The sequence below is a fragment of the Miscanthus floridulus genome, chromosome 17, assembly GCF_019320115.1.
Source record: "Miscanthus floridulus cultivar M001 chromosome 17, ASM1932011v1, whole genome shotgun sequence".
Taxonomy (NCBI): domain Eukaryota; kingdom Viridiplantae; phylum Streptophyta; class Magnoliopsida; order Poales; family Poaceae; genus Miscanthus; species Miscanthus floridulus.
This window is the reverse complement of record NC_089596.1, coordinates 100185238-100207502: the sequence shown is the minus strand read 5'-3', so window position 1 is coordinate 100207502 and position 22265 is coordinate 100185238. Positions and strand designations below refer to the sequence as shown.

The following is a 22265-nucleotide window of genomic DNA, read 5'->3' as shown; positions in this document are numbered from 1 at the left end:
GATAATTGGGTGCCTGTCAGCAAATCTTCGCCCTCTAGGACATCCTAATCCACGTCGGCAACTACCTCATCAAACTCGTTGTCGTCATCGTCGTCACTGCCTATCTCCTCTCCTCGATCCCATGCTTGCTTGTTTCGTAGCATCTCCTTCTTCTTGAGCTCCCTCATCCTCTTATCCCACTTGGCCATGGTGTGATTCGCTGCCGCCAGGATCCGATCCTTCAGTAGCGGAGCTGGGCTATCCCCGAGGATGAGTCTCTTCAGCTGGTCCCGCTATCCCGAGGTCAGCATCAAGGGGTCAGAAATTCAAGTAAAGAAAAGGCATAGGAAAGGGGAACTTACGAAATCAATGAACCCTGGTTCCGGTCGCATTGGAGGATGTCCCGGCATCGAATATATGAAGTCAAGGACAACGCCGACGGTGTCCTTCGAAGGCTCCATCACCTCCTTGATCCGCTACGCCACTTCGGTGGGGGGAGCGCTTTGTCGGCGAGTGCCGTCCCTTCAGGCGACGCCCTGGGCACCATCAGGTACAGGGGGAGTGCGCGGCTCATCAGCGGCACCACCCTCCGCGTGTGGTAGGCACCGATGATCCCTGATCCCTTCACACCCCTCTCCTTTAGAATTTGGAGGATGACGAGATGGTCCTTGATCCTCTTTTTGTCCTTGTCCGGGACACCCCACTTCCATGACCCTAGGATCTCTTCGATGAGGCGCTCGGAGTACGCCGGCAAGGGGGCGACCATGTTGTCCTTGACGTAAAACCACTACGAATGCCACCCCTTGTTGGAGGACGATAGACGCATCAATGGGTAGTCGTTCGCCTAGTTGTTACGCAGGTGAATGCTGGCACATCCCATCGGCATGCTCAGCTCCTGCTTCCCGGCCCGCTTCTTCGACAGGTTGAATGCAAGGAAATACCACCATAGATCAAAGTGGGGACTAATCCCTAGGAACCCCTCACACAGGATGACGAACACCATAATATACTGGACCCCATTAGGATTAAGGTGTTGCAGCTCCACCTGGTAGTACTCAAGCAGCCCCCGAAGGAACTTATGAGCAGGTACGGTGAATCCCCGCTCATGGAAGAGAGCAAAGGACACGACATACCATTCGGACGGCGACGGCTCAGGCAGCCGCCACTCCTCGACGGCGGACAACGGGCGAAGGAGGCCACGGCAAACGAGGCCCTCCAGGCGCTGAGGGGTAATGTTGGATCTGCACCATGACTCCATTGAAACGATGAGAAAGGGGGTGGATGCAAGCTCGATGGCGGCTACAATACGGATGCGAGCTAGACGACGGCAGCAATGCGGGTACGGGAGGCTCAGGCGATTGGCGGCGGAGGCTGTAGATTCGAAGGCAAGGAGGCAAAGTACAGAACCCTAGGGGCAAACCCCATGGTTTTATAGGGCGACGGATATGAGAAGGGCAACCATCTGCCTCGATCTCCAAGCCTGCCATGACACACTGTCACGTCACGTCGCGGGATACGCGCCCATGATCCCTATCCTTTCCCACCAGAATCATACCGGACGGTTCACCTTCCCAAGCGGACCGGACTCTTTTCCCACAGAGGGGATACGAGTCAAAAAGCTTCATCTCTGGCCTGCCTAGGCCTAAGAGTCCAAGGGCTAGCCCAACAGTCTCGATGCCTGTCCCAATGAGGGATGGGCCCATGAGCGACCAGGACTTAGGTACATGAGCATTAGTGGGGCCTTGATCCGCAGTCGAGCCCCAGCTAGGCTGACCCTAGACAAAATCCCTGCGAACGGAATACTAGGGTTCCCTTAAAACTATTCAGTTGACAAAAACCGAATCTCATAGCCCTACCCGCGAAGGGTCCAAAATTACCCCCTGGACAATTCTGCCTGAATCACCCGAGGGCTACACCCGTCGGGTGCTCTCGCACGCACCCTCTGGCAAGTCAAAACACCCCCGGGCGATCCTGTTCAAATCACCCGGGGGCTCGGGGGCTACTGTCGGGGACCTAATACCGGGGTACCCAACGAGGTGGAACTAATAACCATCGAACATTGACACTTCTGGTCAGACGAGAACACTACTGCGCTTCTTGCCCGAACAACGGAATATTGGTTCTGCCTCGCCCGACCACCGAGGGCTGGCTCCGCCTCGCCTGACCCCCGAGGGCTAGGCTCCGTCTCGCCCGATGGCTAGGGGCGGGCTCCGCCTCGCCCGACCCCCAAGGGCTAGGCTCCGCCTTGCTCGATGGCTAAGGGCGGGCTCCGCCTCGCCCGACGTCCAAGGGTAGGCTTAGACTCGCCCGACGTCCGAGGGCGGGCTCCGCCTCGTGCTGACGAGTGCACCTTGATCCTTCATAAAGATGAGCACAGGGTACGACAGGACATTCGAGTCAACTGCAGTATCAAGGGTCATGCCCTGTATGCCTGTAGGAAGGCACCACCAGGACATGATGAGACAGGCGCTTTAAGCCCTTTCCGACCTAACAGTGCCTGAACAGTATTGTAGGCGCCGACTTTTGTCCCACAGTGTTATAGGCGTCGCCATCAGCCCTCGGACGCGGATACTAACATAAACATACGACAACCAATATGATCCAAGACAGAATTCACATCACCTACAGTGACGGACGTAGGGTCACTTCCCTGTCTATTCCTCGAAGGGTCGCAGCTTAGTCCTCTAATACGCCGCACCCCTTCGTCGGCACAGGATGGGACGCACCTACTTGCTGACAGAAGCCAGAGCATGGCCCTGTAAGGATTAGCAAACACGCCATCCCTGGGACGGTCTGCCATGTTTGCAGGGCAGGCACACGGGAAAAGGAAGACTCGGCTCCTCGAAGGACCTTCTCCACCTTTGTTTTTTCTCTTTCTCCCATCTGTAACCCCTGCTCCCCTTTGGTCTATAAAAGGGAGGGCATGGCACCCCACTAAAGCGTCTGACTTTTGACGGATCAATTCAACATAACACACAGCCAAGCAGCAACCGAGCTCTTAGCGTCCTTTCGACCATTCCATCAGAGACTTGGGACCTGTCCCTCTCTTGACCGTTTATACCACCTACTACAAACCTTTTTTGGTACTAATAACACGAGTAGCAACAGACTGGACGTAGGGACATTTAGCCCGAACCAGTATAAACCTTGTGTCATTTAGTGTACCATCTGTGCCTAACGCGCAACAATTATAAATTTACTAGCCGGCGTTTGTTCGAAACACCGATAATTAGCTAGCGAAGTTATTTTTCAACAGCAAGGATTTCATTATCATCTACAAAGTCCATACTCCAAACTTTATTTAAGTGCTACATATATGTTCTATAGTGTTTTTGTTCAATAAAAATTAGTTTTCAACCCTACTTGATATACATGAATTATGGAGTAACTTTTCATTTAACATTTTTATTGATCATCTTAAGTTAAAAAAAATCATCCACACATTCTACCACATGCGTTATCATATAAACATGATGCTCATGACATGTTTTAGTAATTTGTATAGGACACCTAACATGGTAGAAACGAGTTGGTTATGCCAGGTTGGCGTGAACTGTCTTATCTAGGTTACGTTAAAGAATGATTTGTTAATCTGGCTCTTTCGATAAATAAAGATTACATGGCAAATGGATACGTAAATATAACGGTATTTTCATTGTTTAGGTAGGAAAATAAAAAATCTCCTTATCCAGTCATAACCTCTCTTGGATGCCGTGTTCACGGTTAACCAGCTATACCTCCGGTCTCTACACATTTACTTGTTTTGTCGCAACTCATGGACTAACAACAAATCATCCTTGCACTATTCGATAAGGAACATGAGATCATCACAAAGATGAAATGGAAGTTTAGGTTGTTTAGGTCTAACGCCTCTCTCTCTCGCAAGGTAAGGCATGAAGAAACAACCTATGGCAAGCAGGTGAACTTAGCAGGAGAGCCTAAAGACAAGAAGGATGATCCATTTGGCTGGAACACTATGTGATTGGACAATTTAATAGAGAATATTAAAAAATTATCATCACTCTATTGACCATTTGTAGTTTTATGAAAAACTGAAAAACGTCATTCGAATATGAGAGAAAACATCAATTTACGACTGAAAATCTTTCTCATCCCTCTAAGCTGAAATATTTTATTGGAAGATTGTAAGCTGAAATATTTTACGGCCTTACTTTGTCACAAAATTTGCAAGGATGCCCACATTAGAAGTTACACTCATCTTGGAGTATGAAATCCAGGATTCTTGGAGGGTGCCACTGCAAAATCCGAAGAAGAAACGGAGCAAAAAAAAAAAAAAAAAAAAAAAAAAAAAAAAAAAACCCTCCTCGTCGCGCACCCCTTGCCATTATTTATCCCCTCTCCCTCTCCCTCTCCCTCTCCGCAACAACCCGTCCCCGCTTCGTCCTACGCCGCCGCCGCCGGAGACGGGCCACGCCCATTCCCCGCATCCCCACCTTGCGCCCTCCGCCAGCTCCTCTCGGCCGCCGCGCAACTATCTCCACCCCGCGATTACAGCGACCACGAGACCAGCAACGCCTCCACCACCAACGGGAAGGATCCATCCAGCCAGTCCACGCATACCCCGTCTTTGACTCGCACTTCGCTTTCCAGATCTAGGCGGGCGGGCAGGCGGGCCAAGGAACGATGAACGGAGGCGCCGCCCCACCGTCGGCGGCGAGCGCGGCCACGGCCGCCGCGACGCCGCCTCACCGGCGGCTGCCGGACTTCCTCCAGAGCGTGAACCTCAAGTACGTCAAGCTGGGGTACCACTACCTCATCACCCACCTGCTGACGCTGATGCTGCTCCCGCTGATGGCCGTGATCCTCCTCGAGGCCGGGCGCACCGACCCCGACGACCTGCGGCAGCTGTGGCTCCACCTCCAGTACAACCTCGTGTCCGTGCTCGTCCTCTCCGCCGTGCTCGTGTTCGGCGCCACCGTGTACGTGCTCACCCGCCCCCGCCCCGTCTACCTGGTGGACTTCGCCTGCTACAAGCCGCCCGCCCACCTCCAGGTCCGGTTCGAGGTGTTCATGCGCCACTCCAAGCTGTGCGGCGTCTCTGAGGACGCGCTGGAGTTCCAGCGCAAGATCCTGGAGCGGTCCGGGCTCAGCGAGGAGACGTACGTCCCCGAGGCCATGTTCGCGATCCCGCCGCAGCCCACGTTGGCCAACGCCCGCGCCGAGGCCGAGACCGTCATGTTCGGCGCGCTCGACAACCTGTTCAAGTCCACCGGCGTCAAGCCCAAGGACGTCGGCGTGCTGGTGGTGAACTGCAGCCTCTTCAACCCCACGCCGTCGCTGTCGGCCATGATCGTGAACAAGTACAAGCTCCGCGGGAACATCCGGAGCTTCAACCTCGGCGGGATGGGGTGCAGCGCCGGCGTGATCGCCGTGGACCTGGCCCGCGACATGCTGCAGGTGCACCGCGGCACCTACGCCGTGGTGGTGAGCACGGAGAACATCACCCAGAACTGGTACTTCGGGAACCGCAAGTCGATGCTCATCCCGAACTGCCTGTTCCGCGTGGGCGGCGCGGCGGTGCTGCTGTCGAACCGCGGCGCGGACCGGCGGCACGCCAAGTACTCGCTGAGGCACGTGGTGCGCACGCACAAGGGCGCGGACGACAAGGCGTTCAACTGCGTGTACCAGGAGCAGGACGGCGAGGGCAAGACCGGCGTGTCGCTGTCCAAGGACCTGATGGCCATCGCGGGCGGCGCGCTCAAGACCAACATCACGACGCTGGGCCCGCTGGTGCTCCCCGTGAGCGAGCAGCTGCTCTTCTTCGCGACGCTGGTGGCGAAGAATCTGCTGAGCGCCAAGATGAAGCCCTACATCCCGGACTTCAAGCTGGCGTTCGAGCACTTCTGCATCCACGCGGGCGGGCGCGCGGTGATCGACGAGCTGGAGAAGAACCTGCAGCTGAGCCCCGCCCACGTGGAGGCGTCCCGGATGACGCTCCACCGGTTCGGCAACACCTCCAGCAGCTCCATCTGGTACGAGCTCGCCTACATGGAGGCCAAGGGCCGCGTCCGCCGCGGCCACCGCATCTGGCAGATCGCCTTCGGCAGCGGGTTCAAGTGCAACAGCGCCGTGTGGCACGCCCTGCGCAACGTCAAGCCGTCGCCCGACAACCCCTGGGAGGACTGCATTGACCGCTACCCGGTGGAGCTCGTCGACGGCTTCCCCACGCACATGCCGCAGCAATAGTCCCTAGTAGTATCTGTTCTGTTCTGTATCCCACCCCGCCTCCTCTCCTCCAGTCCACTCCACACATCCATCCATCCATGGACACATAAATCTTAGCCTCAAATCCTCACCTGGCTGGCTAGTGGTGTGTAGTGACATATACACGGGGCGAGGGCGGGGCTGCTTTCCCTGGACATGAATGATTGCATTGGAAAAATCTCTAGGCTTTCCCTGGACAGGCCTCCTCTGCTCTGTTCAGTTGTGTAACCAAGTGTTCGGCAGCATCGGGTCTTTGGTGTGTCCCGCTCCCCCAGCTTGTCTCTGCACCTGAACCTGAACCTGAACCTGTGGTAAGCTTGAGTAGTGCTGATGATTGTTGATTTGTTGTATGTACATTTGTCTGTTCAGCCATTGCTGCCAGCTGATTGTCATTTACCGGTACTACTAGCTAGTGGTCCAGGCTCCGGATTACAGAGGAAGAGGGTCCGTTCCTCTCAATTTTACCAAAAAGGAGTGTCTTGAGTGTGCCGATGGACGGATCGATCGAGTCTCTGTTTGTCGTGTTCAATTGGAAATCTTGCTCTTGCTCTTTTTAACTATGCCCTATGTATATCACTGGCCTGCCTTTGATGAGCTGATGTATGCATTATAGCTGTTTTTTTTCCTTCAACAGATTATCTTGTTAAATTCCTAATCTCTGAGAGGTGATTTCGTTCACACAAGTTGTTTTACTTCTCTCTGTCAGTTTGTTCAGTTATATTCCTTGTTAAACTGAAGTCTAAAATATTCATCAGCCCTTTTGCAAAGTGGAACTTTTTTACTAGACCATGCATATTTTTTTCTAAAAAGATAAAGTGATTCCTGTAAAATTTTCTATATGATTCCTATGAAATTTCTGACTTGGGTTCCAAAGTGGCCCGTTGTTTCCTGTTTTGACTGAAGAAAGGTTCTGTTTTAGGCATTTTCATTGCCATTGCCGATGGTCTTTGGATTTTGTTTAGAAGAAAACCGGTGCCATCCTAAATACATACAATCGTGGAAAATACCATTTAAAACTAGTGCTCTTCACTATACGTTGATAAGTTTGATGATTTATTTATCTTTTTTTCACATTAACATTTTCCATAATTGAAAGGCATTGCCATCGATTACGATTATGAAAGTGTTGGACCACATTTCTTAATATTTAATTAATGGAAGAGTAAGAATCTTGTGCTACACATGACTGCAAGGTCCATGTCACTTGAGCTATCGCTCTTATCGTGCTAAGAAGGGATTCGATTTAAGAAGCACATTGTTTTACAAAAAAAAATCATATGCTGTATATTATAGTACCATTATTGATTATTCCCATCGTGCTTTCCTTCTTGTTCTTTCTCGCTGCCGAGAAACAATATAGTACCGGCCTTTCGGCCGTTGCCTCATCGTCACATACTCGCATGAAGCGCTCCCTGTTTTTGCTGGTTCAGAGGCGCTCCTGTTGTCGGTCTCTCTCTTGGAAAAACAAAACCGACAACAGCCCTGCATACAGCCATGGCCCATGTGCAACAAGGCAAGATCTGCATCTACAGTTTCCCCCCCCCCCCCCCCCTCTGCGAAACCAAGACCCTTGGTCAAAGATGAAACATTGTCACTGAGCATCATGTTCCTTGTGCTGGCTGCTGGGCCACGTTATAGTACGGACCCTCTCCAACTCCGATGTGTCATCTTGTCTGGCTAAATGTGCAGGCTGCATGTTAATCAAGTACTCTATTTTCTTATGGATTGAAGTACTCAGAAACCAGCCAGTGGTTAGTGAAGCGAACACCGTGCCAACTGCCAAGCAAACAATGATGCAGGACAACTGCTAATGCTGCCAAGCGACATCCGTTGGTTACTACTAATTTGGAAGGCTGTGTAATTTGCTGAAGCTGGCAGGAGTAATTAAAAAGGACACCGGGCGCCATCTCGCCATCTAGTCTAACAAAGCTGCCTCGACTAGGTGCCTTGTGTGTCTAACTACACGATACGTGCCCATAAAACAAGATACCGCCCATATATGAACCTCAACTTGATGCCAGTATAGCATCGACGATTGCATAAAAAAGTTGCTTTTTTTTTAGCAAATATAAAAGCTGCTATATATGGATGTAAAAGCTGCTATATATATGGATATTGAGGTTCATCTTTTTATGGCCCGTATATGAACCTCAAAATACTGCCATATATGAATAATATAATAAAAGCTGGCATACCTGAACCTCAACATGTGCCTCCCTAGCGCTTCAGTCTCACTTTCCGGTTTAGCAAAGGCCCAGCCCATCTGCACTTGCCAAGGATTCTAAGACGGGCCAGGGTGAGGTCCGAAAATAGAACCCAAGCCAGGCGGGCCGTGTGTCTGAGCTAGCTCGCTTTCCACCCAGATCTGTGATGAAGGGTTCAAGGATAATACCAGCTATTCGACTTCAACTGGTTTGTGGTGTGCGCATGAATAATAGTTAGATACCAAAGGTTTATCGTTAGCTAGCTAAAAATTAATTAAAATCAGCTCTACTCTATTTAAAACATAAAGCTAATAGGTGGATTAATTTTTTAGCAAGACTTCTACCGGTTGTTCGGTTGATAGTTTTTACAGCTAATAAGCTAGCTGATGCTATTTTGTTATGAGAAAAAAAAATACTATACGATGGTTAATAAACTGGGCTGATAAATTCAAGCAAACATGACATTCCATCTCCTCACTAGTCACTTACGTCTTCTCTTGGTGCGCGAGATGTCATATACTCCTGGTACGTACTCCTGTACAGGACAGGAGTAGTACTACAAGATATAGTACATATATCAATAAATATGTTAACCGGCCTGCTCGCTGATCGGTTTCTGGACTGGTTTGTGCTGGCTAGTGCTGGTTTATTGTGAGAGAAAAACACTGCTGGCTAGCTGGTTTGGGCTGGCTGAAACCAACAAGCGAACAGGCTGAACATGGTCACTCCCAACCGGTATGTATTTGATAAAGAAAATTAGACCTAGACCGGGCAATACAGCTTGCGACAACGAAACAACTGAGCCGCTGATACAGTACTACATCCGCTGATACATGCAACCTAACATGACATGGCGTAGGGTTGAGATGGCGGACTAGAGGAAGCGTGAATAGTTCTTTTTAAAATTAATCGTGCCAGCTAAGCGAAACAAAAGTAAAATTATAACTAACAGTCTAGCCAAGACTACACCACTCTAACTAAGTTCACAAGTACATTATAAAGATCCTAATTAGGCAACAAAGGTGCCGGGCTAGCTAGAGCTCACATAACCAATCTAGCTTGCAAGGTCACACAAACCAATGCAACTAGTACTTCACACAACCAAGGAAGTTCCTACACAATCTAGTAAGCAAAGCACAAAGCCACCTAAGCTCACTAGAATTGCTCAATAACAAGGCCACACAAGCCAAATTATAGAGCGAAAATTACTTAGCTACGCAAACTAAGCAATGCGACTAACAATGTTACTCAAATCGAATTAGACACGCAAGAGAGCTACTTCTATGTTACTTGTCAGGTATCAGTACTAGGGATACCCGAAGAAGGGATCTGAGGACCGTGGACGACAAACTCGCCTAGATAATCGAGGACGTCTTTTAGTCTCGACCGACCCTGAAGACACGGTTTCCACCTCGCTAGACCCCACGGGCACGGGCCCCGCGTCGCCCGACCCTAAGGGTACAGGAGTCGTCACGCCCGACCCTGAGGGCACGAGCTCCGTCTCGTCCGACCCCTCGGGCCCGGGCCCTATGTCGCCCAACCCCGAGGGTATGGGAGCCGTCTCGCCCGACCCCAAGGGCACGAGCTCCGTCCCACCCGATCCCGAGGGCGCAGACTCCGTCTCGCCCTACGGGGACCCATACCGCCTCCAACCACTACGGGTCTAAAGGTACGACCCTAGGGTCAAACTTCTGACACCGGGAGAGAAAGCGGGCACGTCTCGACGTGACCCGTGGCCACGTCAGGCCACGCCCAGGGGTTCATATCGCCAACAGTGACGGGTGCGTGGTCGTTGTGCTGCCTACTCCCCGTACGGCCGCTGACACGCACGTTGGTTCACCACGCCGTCCGTCGGGACGGGATGGGACGCCACGACCAGCTGATGACGTCGAGGCATGGCACCGATGGTGTCAAATCATGGACTAATTAGGTTTAAAAAATTCGTCTCGTAAATTAGTCATAATCTATGTAATTAGTTATTTTTTAGTCTATATTTAATACTCTATGTATGTGTCCAAATATCCGATAGAACGGGTACTAAAATTCGGTCTAAGTAACCAAACATGCCCTAAGATGATTGTGCAGTTTGGGGCCCGGTGTACGGCGACCGGTAGTACGTGCAGGTTACGCTGCCACACGCACACGAGCCGATCATTAGCCTGTCCCCTGGTGACTGGTGTCGTGTGCGTACTAGCTCTCTCTCCCTCCCAGAATTCGAATGATGTCTCAAAATATTTGACATATAGGGTGTGTTTAGTTTTTGGAAGTTGGAATTTAGGGCTACTGTAGCACTTTCGTTTTTATTTGGTAATTATTGTTCAATTATGGACTAATTAGGCTCAAAACGTTCGTCTCGTAATTTCCCACCAAACTGTACAATTAGTTTTTTTGTCTACATTTAATACTCCATGCACGGGCCGTAAACATTCGATGTGATAGGTACTGTAGCACTTTTTAGAAATTCGAGGTAAAACTAAGGGTGTGTTTAGATCCAAAATTTTTTGGGTTTTGGGTACTGTAGCGCTTTCGTTTTTATTTGGTAATTAGTGTCTAATTATGGACTAATTAGGTTCAAAAGTTTCGTCTCACGATTTCTCATCCAACTGTGCAATTTGTTTTTTTTCATCTACATTTAATACTCTATGAATATGCCGTAAGATTTGATGTGACGGGTACTATGCAAAATTTTTTGGTAACTAAAAGGGCCTAAACAGGGGCATAGCTTTGCACATAGTACTCCGTAGGCCACACACCCTACTCCATCACTCATCTTTCAAATCGTTGTCCTCTGGTGGAAGACACATGCATGGGAGCTGCATTGCGAGATGTGAAAAGTTGGTCCAGGGGATGGTTTGCTGCGTGTGGCATGAGAGCAAGCACAGCATTAAATGAGCATGTCAACTCAAATACACAGTAACGTAATGATAAAGTTTATAGGGTTAGCCAGATCTTTTCAGGCCGTTCGGCTCGACTTGTCTGGTTTGTTTTAACTTGTTTTAGCTTATTCTTTATTACATAATATTATTGAATCAGCTGAAACCAGCCAGAACCAGCCGGTACACAGTAGTATTTCATTATCCGTAATCATACTGCATGCTACATGTCGGCATAGAAAGTGACTAACAAGTAAATATTTATAGTTTTATCGTACGTTATGATCGGAGGTGGTATAGTACTCAATGATAAAGTATTTTTATTGGTTTAGGCAACGTGCCCTACATCCAGTCTGGGTCGGTCGGTGACTTTATTCATGAGTCCAGATGCTCGAAGTTTGCAGTGAGGTTACAAATGAGAAGGAGAAAGATGGGATATACAAGAGGTCCGGTCGACTCCGGTCGGAAGGGCCAAGAGCGACAGGAGCTCCGCTATGAGCTAAGTATTCAAGTGTATGCTTGAGGTCCGAACCTGGCGGTTCTATGGTTATGAGCTAATGAACTTGATCGATCTAATGAATCTGAATCACCTTGTATGAACTTAAATCAACTGAGTTTCTTGGGAGAGAGTGCATCCCCTTTTATAGATAAAGGGGATGGCCTTACAAGTGAGAGGGAGGGAGTACGTATGCTTCTAAGCCTTGCTGCCCATGTCGCGGGGTACAAGATGATGATAGGCACCCACAACACTGTTGGATGTTAGATGCACGTGGGAGGTTACGTCGCCTTGTTCGGGTATGGCAGATGTCGATATCTGCATATATTGTTGATGCCCAGAGGAATGTGAGGAGTTTCACCATATTCACTCGGTACGGTAAATCCCGACGCCCACAACTCTGCCGATGCCCAGAGGCATGTGGGGAGAGCCTTACCGTATGGGAGTCAATGGCGCCCACAATACTGTAGGTAAAAAGTCAGCGCCTACAATACTGTTTGTGTTAGGGCGGTTGCAGAGTACTGTTTCTACAGGTGTACAGGGTATGGTTCCTGGTATCATGATTTGACTTGAGCTCCTTGTCTTACTTTCTCTATTCGTTTCCTGGTCCTTTCCGAGCGATCGTCCCCAGTCACTTGGTCCTAGTCGGCTCTGGTTGCGCCAGTCGAAGAAGAGCGGTGAGCAGAGCTTCTGTGTACCCCCGATCGGAGACGTGGGGTCAGAGTTGAAAGTAGTGCTTTGGCCATACCTTTCGGTTGGAGAGGCTGTCCGAAGGCGACTGGAGTCGGAGCGAGTGCTCCAGTCGGAGAGGTGGGTCGGAGTCGAAAAAAGGGTGCCGCTCCTCCTCGGGCAGACCTTCTGGTCAGTGATTGGATCGCCCTTCTGGATTGTTGTCCGGATACTTGGGCCGACCCATGAGTTGCTTGTTGTCTTCTTGGGCCGAGCCTTTGTTGGGAAACCGGTCCACGAGGGACCCCGTGTTTATAAACCCGACAGGAGCCTCCGAGCCCCTAGGCGATTCGGGCAGAGTCGTTCGGAGGATTTTTGTCTTGACAGCGGGTGTGCGTGAGCGCAGCCACGGGTGTAGCCCCCGAGCCCTCGGGCAGTTCGGGCAGAACCATCTGGGGGGTTTCTGTGTTGCCAGTGGGGAAGGTTTTTATTTCATTGGCAGGTGCGCACGAGCGCACCCGCTGGTGTAGCCCCCGAGCCCCTAGGTGGTTCGGGCAGAACCGTCTAGGGGTGTTTGTTTAGTGGGCGTGTGTGCATGTTTTTTCAGTAGAGGCAGAGTTGTTTAATCAAGGCGTCGTTGTGCAGCCGAGGCGGTTAGTTGTTTTTAGAGATCGGGTGAGACGGAGCTCACGGATCCTAGCGTCGATGCGCGCCGTGGGATCGGGAGAGGTAGTTATTTTTTTAGGGATCGGATATGATGGAGCTCGCTGATCCTGGCGTCGGTGCACGCGGTGGGATCAGGCGAGTCAGAGTCGTGGATCCTAGTGGGGCAAGTTCGGGGTCGCAGACCCGGGTGTTTTGGAGTGCGGTCGAAGCGTAGCCGGATGGGACGAGTTCGAGGTCGCAGACCTAGGTGTTTTTGGAGTGCAGTCGAAGCGTAGCCGGATGGGGCGAGTTCAGGGTCATAGACCTAGGTGTTTGGAGTGCAGTTGGAGCATAGCCGGATGGGGCGAGTTTGGGGTTGTATACCTAGGTATTTGGAGTGCAGTCGGAGCGTAGCCGGATGGGGCGAGTTTGTGGTCGCAGACCTAAGCATTTTGTGTCTTGAGCCTCCAAGCCCTATTGGGCTTTAGTAGGGGTTGATATGAGTTGTGTGCGTTACTCTATCCTCGGTTTGTCACAACCGAAGGGGTAGAGTTTTGTCGCTTGTCCCGATCGCTCGAGCTCGAGTGACGTGCTCGGTGAGTTTGCTAATGGGTATGATCGATTGAAATCTGAGTCCGTCGTTCATGATAGGGTTGGCATAGCCCTCTTGTGACATTCCACTGCTCCTTTACCTATAACCCGATAGATGCCTGGGTTGTTCTGGAGACCGACCCGGGTGGCCTAATGGTCTCCCCTCGATGGAGATTCTATGGGCTTGGCAAGAGGGTCAGGATCGAACGAGAAGGTTGAGATGACTCTGTCTGCCAAACTAGGCGAGGGCCGCACTAGGCTCATCTATGTTTTTCTCCCCTAGCGCTGTTGTTGCTCATGTCGAATGAGGCAACTACCGCTTCATGATGCAACACAGAGCGTTGTGATGCATTTTGCTACACGTGCGATGCTTAGTTCTCGAGCCTCTGGGTGGTTCAGGGCCCGAATCATCTGGGCGGCACGGGCGTATCTAATGAATGCGTGTATGGATGTATGAAATGATTATAAAGAAATAGAGAGGGTTTGGTAGTGTTACCTTGATGACCTGAGTGATGGGGTTTGCAGAGCTCTAGTCAGAAATGTCCGACCGGGACTCGTGCTCGTCGTTCATGATGGAGTCAGCATAGCCTACAGGGGGCGTCCCTTCGCGCTCTACCTGTCTCTCGGTGTGTTTTTCTTAACCATTCAATCGACTTAGGAAGCCCGATGGTCTCTTTCGACGGAGATCCCGTTTTGGGTCTTTCCAAGTCCCGCCTAGGGATGCGGAGAGCTACCTACGTGTGGCGACGCTTCAGTTTTCACACCCAGTTGTGTGATAGTGGTGGGCCATACCCAGGCCACGTCTTGTCTCACCAGGCGGCGTTCCATCGGTCAGCGTGCGTCCCATCGGTCAGGGTGTGTCCCATCGTTTTCCATCCGCATTGAATGGGGGAAGGGAGAGAGTTTTTCGCTCTGATCTTTTGCCCCTCTTCGACCTATCATGTTTTCTCCTTAAATAGGGGGATGGAGAGGGCTCTCCGTCGTAGTCCTTTTGCCTGTTCTCCAACTCTTGTCTTTCCTCCTTCTTCTTCCTCACCGAGAGTGCCTGTATACCATGACAGTTCCTGAGTGAGAGAGACGTTAAGCGAGGGGAGGACTTATAGATCCTTTCATAAATCTGGAGCGCGATGTCAAGTTGGAGGCTGGCTGGGGTGGTGCTGGCCGTCTTTGCCTGAGAAGGGGCAGCTTCCGACGAATGGGGTGGCGCGGTGGATTCATCTGTGAGGCCTTCTTTAGGATGGAGCCGTGCGTGGACTTTCGCCGGTGGATCTTCATCGGGCGAGCCTTGTCGGAGGTCGCTCGGTATTGTGTTGGCGGAGGGTTCCGCGCCTGCAGTTGTTCAGGTTGGTCAGTTCATAAAGTTTGATGAGATCTCTTCCAGCTATGGCGGCTATACCTCAGTAGCGGCATCCCTACCCAGGAGCTGCCTCGACTGCATGAGAAGGTCAGCAGCTCCATGCTCCTCTGCTGAGCATCTATGGGTGCGACGCCCTTGAGGTACCCGTTGCGCTTACCGAAGTCGAGGGAGCGGAACCGGGCAGGTTCCTTGAGGTACCTGTCGCGCTCGTCGAAGTCGAGGGAGCGGAACCGGACGGGGCCCCAGCGGCGGTGGTTATGTCCGGCGGCGTTCAGGCGATGTCATTGAGCAACCGCAGTAGTATTTGTAGTAGTAGTAGAAAATGTAATAGGTGAGTTCGTGGGTGAGTCCCCATGTGAACAGTTTTTTGCATCAATGAATACAATAGTATTGCTCCTGTGATAGAATCGTTATCTAATCATTGTTTCTATCCTAGCATAGCTATTGTTTTTGTCCTTTCTTTTTCGCACCTGCCTGTTAGTTCCATAGGCTGCAACTTTTTTAAGGGCCTAGGCATGGCCCGCAGGGCTCGACTGCTCATAACCGTAGGTCATGGCGGGGTGCGTTTGGTTAGGAGCAAGAACAAAGTTACGTAGGACAATCAAAGAAAAAGGAATGCGCTTCCATTCGAGGATGAAGTTGTTTACCATGTGACAGTAAAAAAGAGAGATAGTATTCAGTATTGTACCCTTATAGAGCCCCCGAGCGACCCGGGCTGAAAGTGTTCGGGCTAGGGCGCTTTACAGGGGCAAGGGTTGACTAAAAATGCGGTAAGACCAAATTGAAGAGAAAAACAACGTAGCTGTTCAATGTTCCAAGTGTTGGTGAGAACGTTGTCATTGTTGTCCTCCAATCGGTAGGTGCCTAGTCGGATTACTTCGGTTACCATATAGGGTCCTTCCCATGGTGGAGAGAGTTTATGTTTTTCCTTTATTGATTGGGTCATTCGGAGTATGAGATCGCCGACTTCGAGTATTCTCCCCCTGATCTTCCTTTCGTGGTGCCAACTGTCGGTGCAGAAAGTGACCAACAAGTAAATATTTGTAGTTTTACCGTACGTTGTGATCGGAGGTGGCCTAGCACTCAATGACACAGGGTTTATACTGGTTTAGGCAACATGCCGTACGTCTAGTCTGGGTCGGTCGGTGACTTTATTCCTAAGCCCAGGTGCTCGAAGTTTGCAGTGAGGTTACAAACGAGAAGGAGAAAGATGGGGTGTACAAGAGGTCCGATCGGCTCCGGTTGGAAGGGCCGAGAGCAATAGGAGCTCCGCTATGAGTTAAGTGTTTAAACGTGTGCTTGAGGTCTGAATCTGACGGTTCTATGGTTGTGAGCTAGTGAACTTGATCGATCTAATGAATCTGAATCACCTTGTATGAACTTGAATCAACTGAGTTTCTTGGGAGAGAGTGCATCCCCTTTTATAGATGAAGGGGGTGGCCTTACAAGTGATAGGGAGGTAGTACGTATGCTTCTAAGCCTTGCTACCCACGCTGGCGGGTACAGGATGATGGTAGGTGCCCACAACACCGTTGGATGTCAATGCACGTGGGAGATTACGTCGCCTTGTTCGGGTATGGCAGATGTCGATACCTGCATATACTGTTGATGTCCAGAGGCATGCGTGGAGTTTCATCATGTTCACTCGGTAAGGTAAATCCCGACGCCCACAACACTGTCGATGCCCAGAGGCATGTGGGGGGAGCCTTACCATATGGGAGTCAATGGCGTCCACAATACTATAGGTAAAAAGTCGACGCCTATAACACTGTTTGTGTCAGGGCGGTTGCAGAGTACTGTTCCTACAGATGTACAGGGTATGGTCCCTGGTATCGTGGTTTGACTTGAGTGTCTTGCCTTGCTTTCTCTGTTCGTTCCCTGGTCCTTTTCGGGTGGGCGTCCCCGGTCGGTTGGTCCCAGTCGGCTCTGGTTGCGCTAGTCGGAGAAGAGCAGTGAGCAGGGCTTCTGCGTACCCCGGTCGGAGACGTGGGGTCGGTGTCGGAAGTAGTGCTTTGGCCAGACCTTCCGGTCAGAGAGGCTGTCCGGAGGCGGCTGGAGTCAGAGCAAGTGCTCCGGTCGGAGAGGTGGGCCGGAGTCAGAAAACGGGTGCCGCTCCTCCTCGGTCAGACCTTCCGATCGGTGATTGGATCGTTCTTCTGACCTATTGTCCGGATACTTGGGCCGGCCCATAAGTTGCTTGCTGTCTTCTTGGACCGAGCCTTTGTTGAAAAACTGGTCCGCGAGGGACCCCGAATTTATGAACCCGACACTACATTTGCTACAACGTCTTTCATTATGGGAGAGAGAGAGGGAGTACTCGATAGCGTGTGCCGCTACGCCGTGTGCGGCTGGACTAATTAGGATTAAAAAATTCATCTCACAAATTAATTTTAATCTATACATTTAATTTCGTAATTAGTCTATATTTAATACTCATAATCAATCTATATTTAATATTTTATGTATTTATTAGACATCCGATGTCACCGGGGCTAAAGTTTAGGAAGGAAAATAAACGCAGCCGAAAGGCGCCCGTGCATGGGGTGCATCCGTGCATGGGTGCATTTGCAGCAGGTACGTGCCCCGTACGGTGCACATGTAGCGGATGGAGCTGGCCGGCGGCGGTGGTGTCGGCACTCGGCGCTTTAATTTGATTTGTATTTGGTAATTAGTGTTTAATTATGGACTAATTAGGTTCAAAAGATTCGTCTCGCGATTTCTTGACCAACTGTGTAATTAGTTTTTTTTTTCGTCTACATTTAGTACTCCATGCATGTGCCGCAAGATTTGATGTGACGGTTACTATGCAAAATTTTTTGGGAACTAAACGGGGCCTTGGCGGTGGCCACCGCGCGCGACAAATGGAAATATGTGGAATCATCGTCAGGCTAATGCTCCATCGGCTTTGGCTTTCTCTGCAACCGATCGGTTTTTTTTTTTTTGAAATTAAGCCCTTGTTTAGTTGGACCCAAAATCCAAAAAGTTGCTATAGTATCTGTCACATCGAATATTTACGGCTCGTGCATGGAGCATTAAATGTAGACGAAAAGAAAAACTAATTGCACAGTTTGATAGGAAATTGCGAGACGAACGTTTTAAGCCTAATTAGTCAATGTTTGGACACTATTTGCTAAATAAAAACGAAGGTGCTACAGTAACCCCAAAATCCAAATTTCGCGAACTAAACTAGGTCTAAAGATGGAGAGTACTCCTAGCTTTCACCTAACCAGTCGTTCCGACAAGAACGAGCGATGACGACTGATTGAGAGAGACGGGAGACGTGATCCAACTGTGTGTAAAACTAATCGATATCGGCAAAAGCAAAGATAAAATCTGATTTGAGGTAGCATGTCAGGGGGACATTGCCCCACAATTGGTCTTGTACAAATCGCAAGGTTTGGGGGGGGGGGGGGGGGGGGGGGGGGGACTGGACACCGAGGATTTTGAGAAATTAACGTATCCTGGCTGGGTCCTGAAAAAAAAAATGTAATTCTACGTTTGAGTGGTCAAAAAAAGTTTAACTTTAACCTATTTTATTAGAAGAAATAGTAACGTCAATATTTATGGACTACTATCTCTAAATAGATTTACTATAAAAATATATTTTATAATTAATCTAATGGTAGTTTTTTTATATAAAGGAGAATGTTATTCCACAGACGTTATAATCGATTAACAAAAGTCATAGTTGATTTCGACAATGACTCATATTTTATAGTTGGATTGACGTATAAGCTTAATATTAAAAAAAAAACACTACGTCAAATAATATTTATAGGGGCAACTCTAGAGACTTTATAGAGGCGGTTTGCCCAGCCGCTCCTATCCAAATGCCTCTACAAATCATGTATTTGTAGAGGCGGTTTTTAGACCGCCCCTACAAATCGATTTATAGAGGCGGCTGTAGTTATCAGTCGTCCCTACAAATCAATTTGTAGGAGCGGCTATATATTGAGCCGCCCATACAAATCAATTTTCAGAAATCACAAAAAAGGTGGGAAAATAACAAAAAAAATTTAATCCGAGGAGGTCCCCACCAGCAGCGAAACAGCCACTCTATGGTTTTAGCATTTTTTTCACGATTTTTGCACACTTTGCATCAGTCGGGATTTGAACCCGCAATCTCTCCCTCGTGCAAACTCCTCTACCACTGCACCTCACAATCACTTATGTCTTAAAGCCATTTTGGTTCTCCACATATTATACAAAACTGAGCATAAATTGATTGTTTGTGGCCCTAAACTAATTTAAATGAAAAAGTTGACAACTACAAAGTTTTATAACTTTTCGAGATCTACAATTTTCATTTTGGTAGTTTCTCCATCCGAGGTCACTTATAAAATTTGAATTTCAAATTTGAGAAATTCGAACGTAGTTTTTCATGAGAAGATAATTTCAAATGAGAAAGTTATCAACTACAAAGTTTCATAACTTTTCAAGATCTACAACTTTCATTTTTACTGTTTGTCCATCCGAGGTCGTTTAAAAATTAAAATTTCAAATTTTTGGAAATTCAAACGTGGTTTTCCTTGACAAGATGATTTCAAATAAAAAAGTTGTCAACTACAAAGTTTCATAACTTTTCGAGATCTACAACTTTCATTTTGGTTGTTTCTCCATCCCAGGTCGTTTACAAAATTTGAATTTTTGTGTTTAATTTTTAATACTCGGTGTCTATTTGTAGGGGCTATTCAATATTGAACCGCCCCGCCCCTACAAATCGGGCCATTTGTAGGGGCGGCTGATAACACAGGCCGCCCCTACAAATCTATTTGTAAGGGCAGCTCATTTGGCAACCATTTGTAGGGGCGGCTCAATATAGAGCCGCCCCTACAAAGAAAGGGAGGCGTTGGCACAAATCATTTTTGCAGTAGTGAAAGGGTCATACAAATACTCCAAGATTCCTTAGCATTGATGATTTTCTTGACTTAGATTTCAAAGACATACTTTTAATATGTTAAAAAATGTCTCTCCAGCTCAAAGATTTGCTAACATTTATTATAACCCCTAGTTGGTATGTTCAGAGATGTGTCTACAATTTTTTTTCTTTATGGCTTGTACTTTTAATGCGGAATTATCTGTTTGAGGATTCACCGACATAAATATGCATTGAGATTTGGCTTGTTGTATGCTATAAATAGATGTGCCCGTGCAACGATGGTATGCATAACCACATCATTCATCATTTGTAGTTGTAGAGTAGCACAAAAGAAATACTACTAGCAATATCGATACCATACTAGTCGTCCATGATGGCTATAAAAGCAATCCTCCATGTCCTAGTCTTCTGTTTAGTTTTTACAACGATCACAACACATAAAGTTTGTGGTGAGGATGGTTGTTACCAAGAAAAAAGATTGGTTATCCTCAGTTGCAAGGAAACCATCGAAATTGGTACACCATATGTCGGGCCAATGCCGTGCAAAGTTCTAACATGGCTTGCATTTGTCGCAACATTAGAGTTGAAGAGGAGCACTTCATCAGCATGAGCAAGCTTGTTAAACTTGCACGCGAATGTCACAACGCAGTGCCACCTAAAAGCAAATGTGGAAGTAAGTGACTAATACCATCTGTCTTGGTTTAATTTTTGGAAAAGAAATATCAGTATCATCCCTTTATTGAGTTATTATTTTATTTAGCAAGAAAAGTATAAAATATTTTCCAATTCACACTTGTCAAAGCAAACTTTGTAAAATAGAATTTGATATGTTTTTTTTTTCTCAGCTTGGACCGTTGGACCGCAGCTATGACCGCAACGCCAAGGGCTCATCAATAAGAGCTTATAGAAGTGAGCAACCGATGTCATAATCATGAAATAAAATGTTAAATCTGTACTCACTTGTCTTTTTATCTCAGATTTAGTCATGTCAAGTTAATGAATAATAATGTCGGTTTCATATAATATGCAATGGCACGCATAAATTAATATATAAACAATTTCTAAAGTTATTGTTACACAACCATTGGGGAAATATTACACCTAATACTGGCCAAAGAAGTCCAATTTGGCAAAATCATTGTCTCTTCTAGTCATCACTACCACAATCCCGAATTGCCTTGAGTGCCAAAAACCGCCAAGGAAATATGTATTTTTCTTGGCGGTTAGGAACAACACTCAAGGAGTTTCCTTGGCTGTTTACAATAACACTCAAGGAAATGAGTAATTTCCTTGGAGGTTTTTAGAAACCGCCAAAGGAAATACCCATATTCCTTGGCGGTTTACTTCAACCTCTAAGGAATATATGTTTCCTGGGAGGTCGCTGTCCACAGCCAAGAAAACTATACTTTTCTTGACGGTTTGATTTCGGCACTCAAGAAAATCCTTGGCTGTCAAGGTAATTTCAGATTCTGGTAGTGAATCCTATATATTATTGTGCTCGTTCTTTGTTTGCCTAGTAGATCATCATCGTCTTCTCTACGGGCATCATACTGAAGGTGGCACCGCTTCCCTTATTCTACCTTCGATCAGTGAATCATTTGAGTTGATTCTACAATGAAATATGAATGCATATAAAGAAATCATACCACGCATGGTAGATAATGGTGTCACACACAGCATTTTAAACTAAAACTATGTATGTATGGCATACACGCAACAATTTCATCAGTTAAATATCACGAAAATTAACAACAGTATTCATTATAAACCGTCATAAATAAAGCTAATAGGGTGAGAAGTTTTATGGGCATTGAATAAGCTATAATTAAACTTAGTAAATATGGTGCCATGGTACAATATAAACGAAGAGAGATAATCAAAGTTTCATGGGACGAAATGAGTTTCACAATAATAAAAATTAAGTAGTTAACAATATCCATTACAACCGTTACAAATATACTAGATCATAATGATATTATTTCTACCATTCTAAAAAAACCCTGACCGGCAAAGTTCCTGCCATATTTTCAAAAGATAAAATCTGATCAAACAAGCTGTGATCAATCGAAGCACTAACCAATCACGAGCCAACAAATCGCGTGGCCCGATGGTCATTCTCTGTTTCTCGATTTGACCGGGGCCTTTTTTCCCGTTTCTGAACGGTCGATGGATGGAGGGCCGGCCGGGCGTGCATCATGGCGTGGCGTGGCCAACTGGTGGCCATGTAAGCATGCATGCAAGGGCGCGCAACGCAATAATTATGCACATCCACCACGTCTTTTCTCGAGTTCATCCTTCCTGCTCCTGCATTGACCGACCGGTCGATGATGGGATTCTTCTGCTTCTT

At 48.1% G+C, this 22265-nt stretch overlaps 1 protein-coding gene across 1 annotated transcript; it reads left to right on the top strand.

Moving 5' to 3' along the window:
- The first annotated feature begins 4329 nt into the window (after positions 1-4329).
- LOC136516240 (3-ketoacyl-CoA synthase 4-like) lies at positions 4330-6761 on the top strand. Its single transcript, XM_066509599.1, has one exon. The coding sequence runs from the start codon at positions 4624-4626 to the stop codon at positions 6184-6186; it is 1563 nt and encodes a 520-aa protein (XP_066365696.1). The 5' UTR covers positions 4330-4623; the 3' UTR covers positions 6187-6761.
- The last annotated feature ends 15504 nt before the right edge of the window (positions 6762-22265 follow it).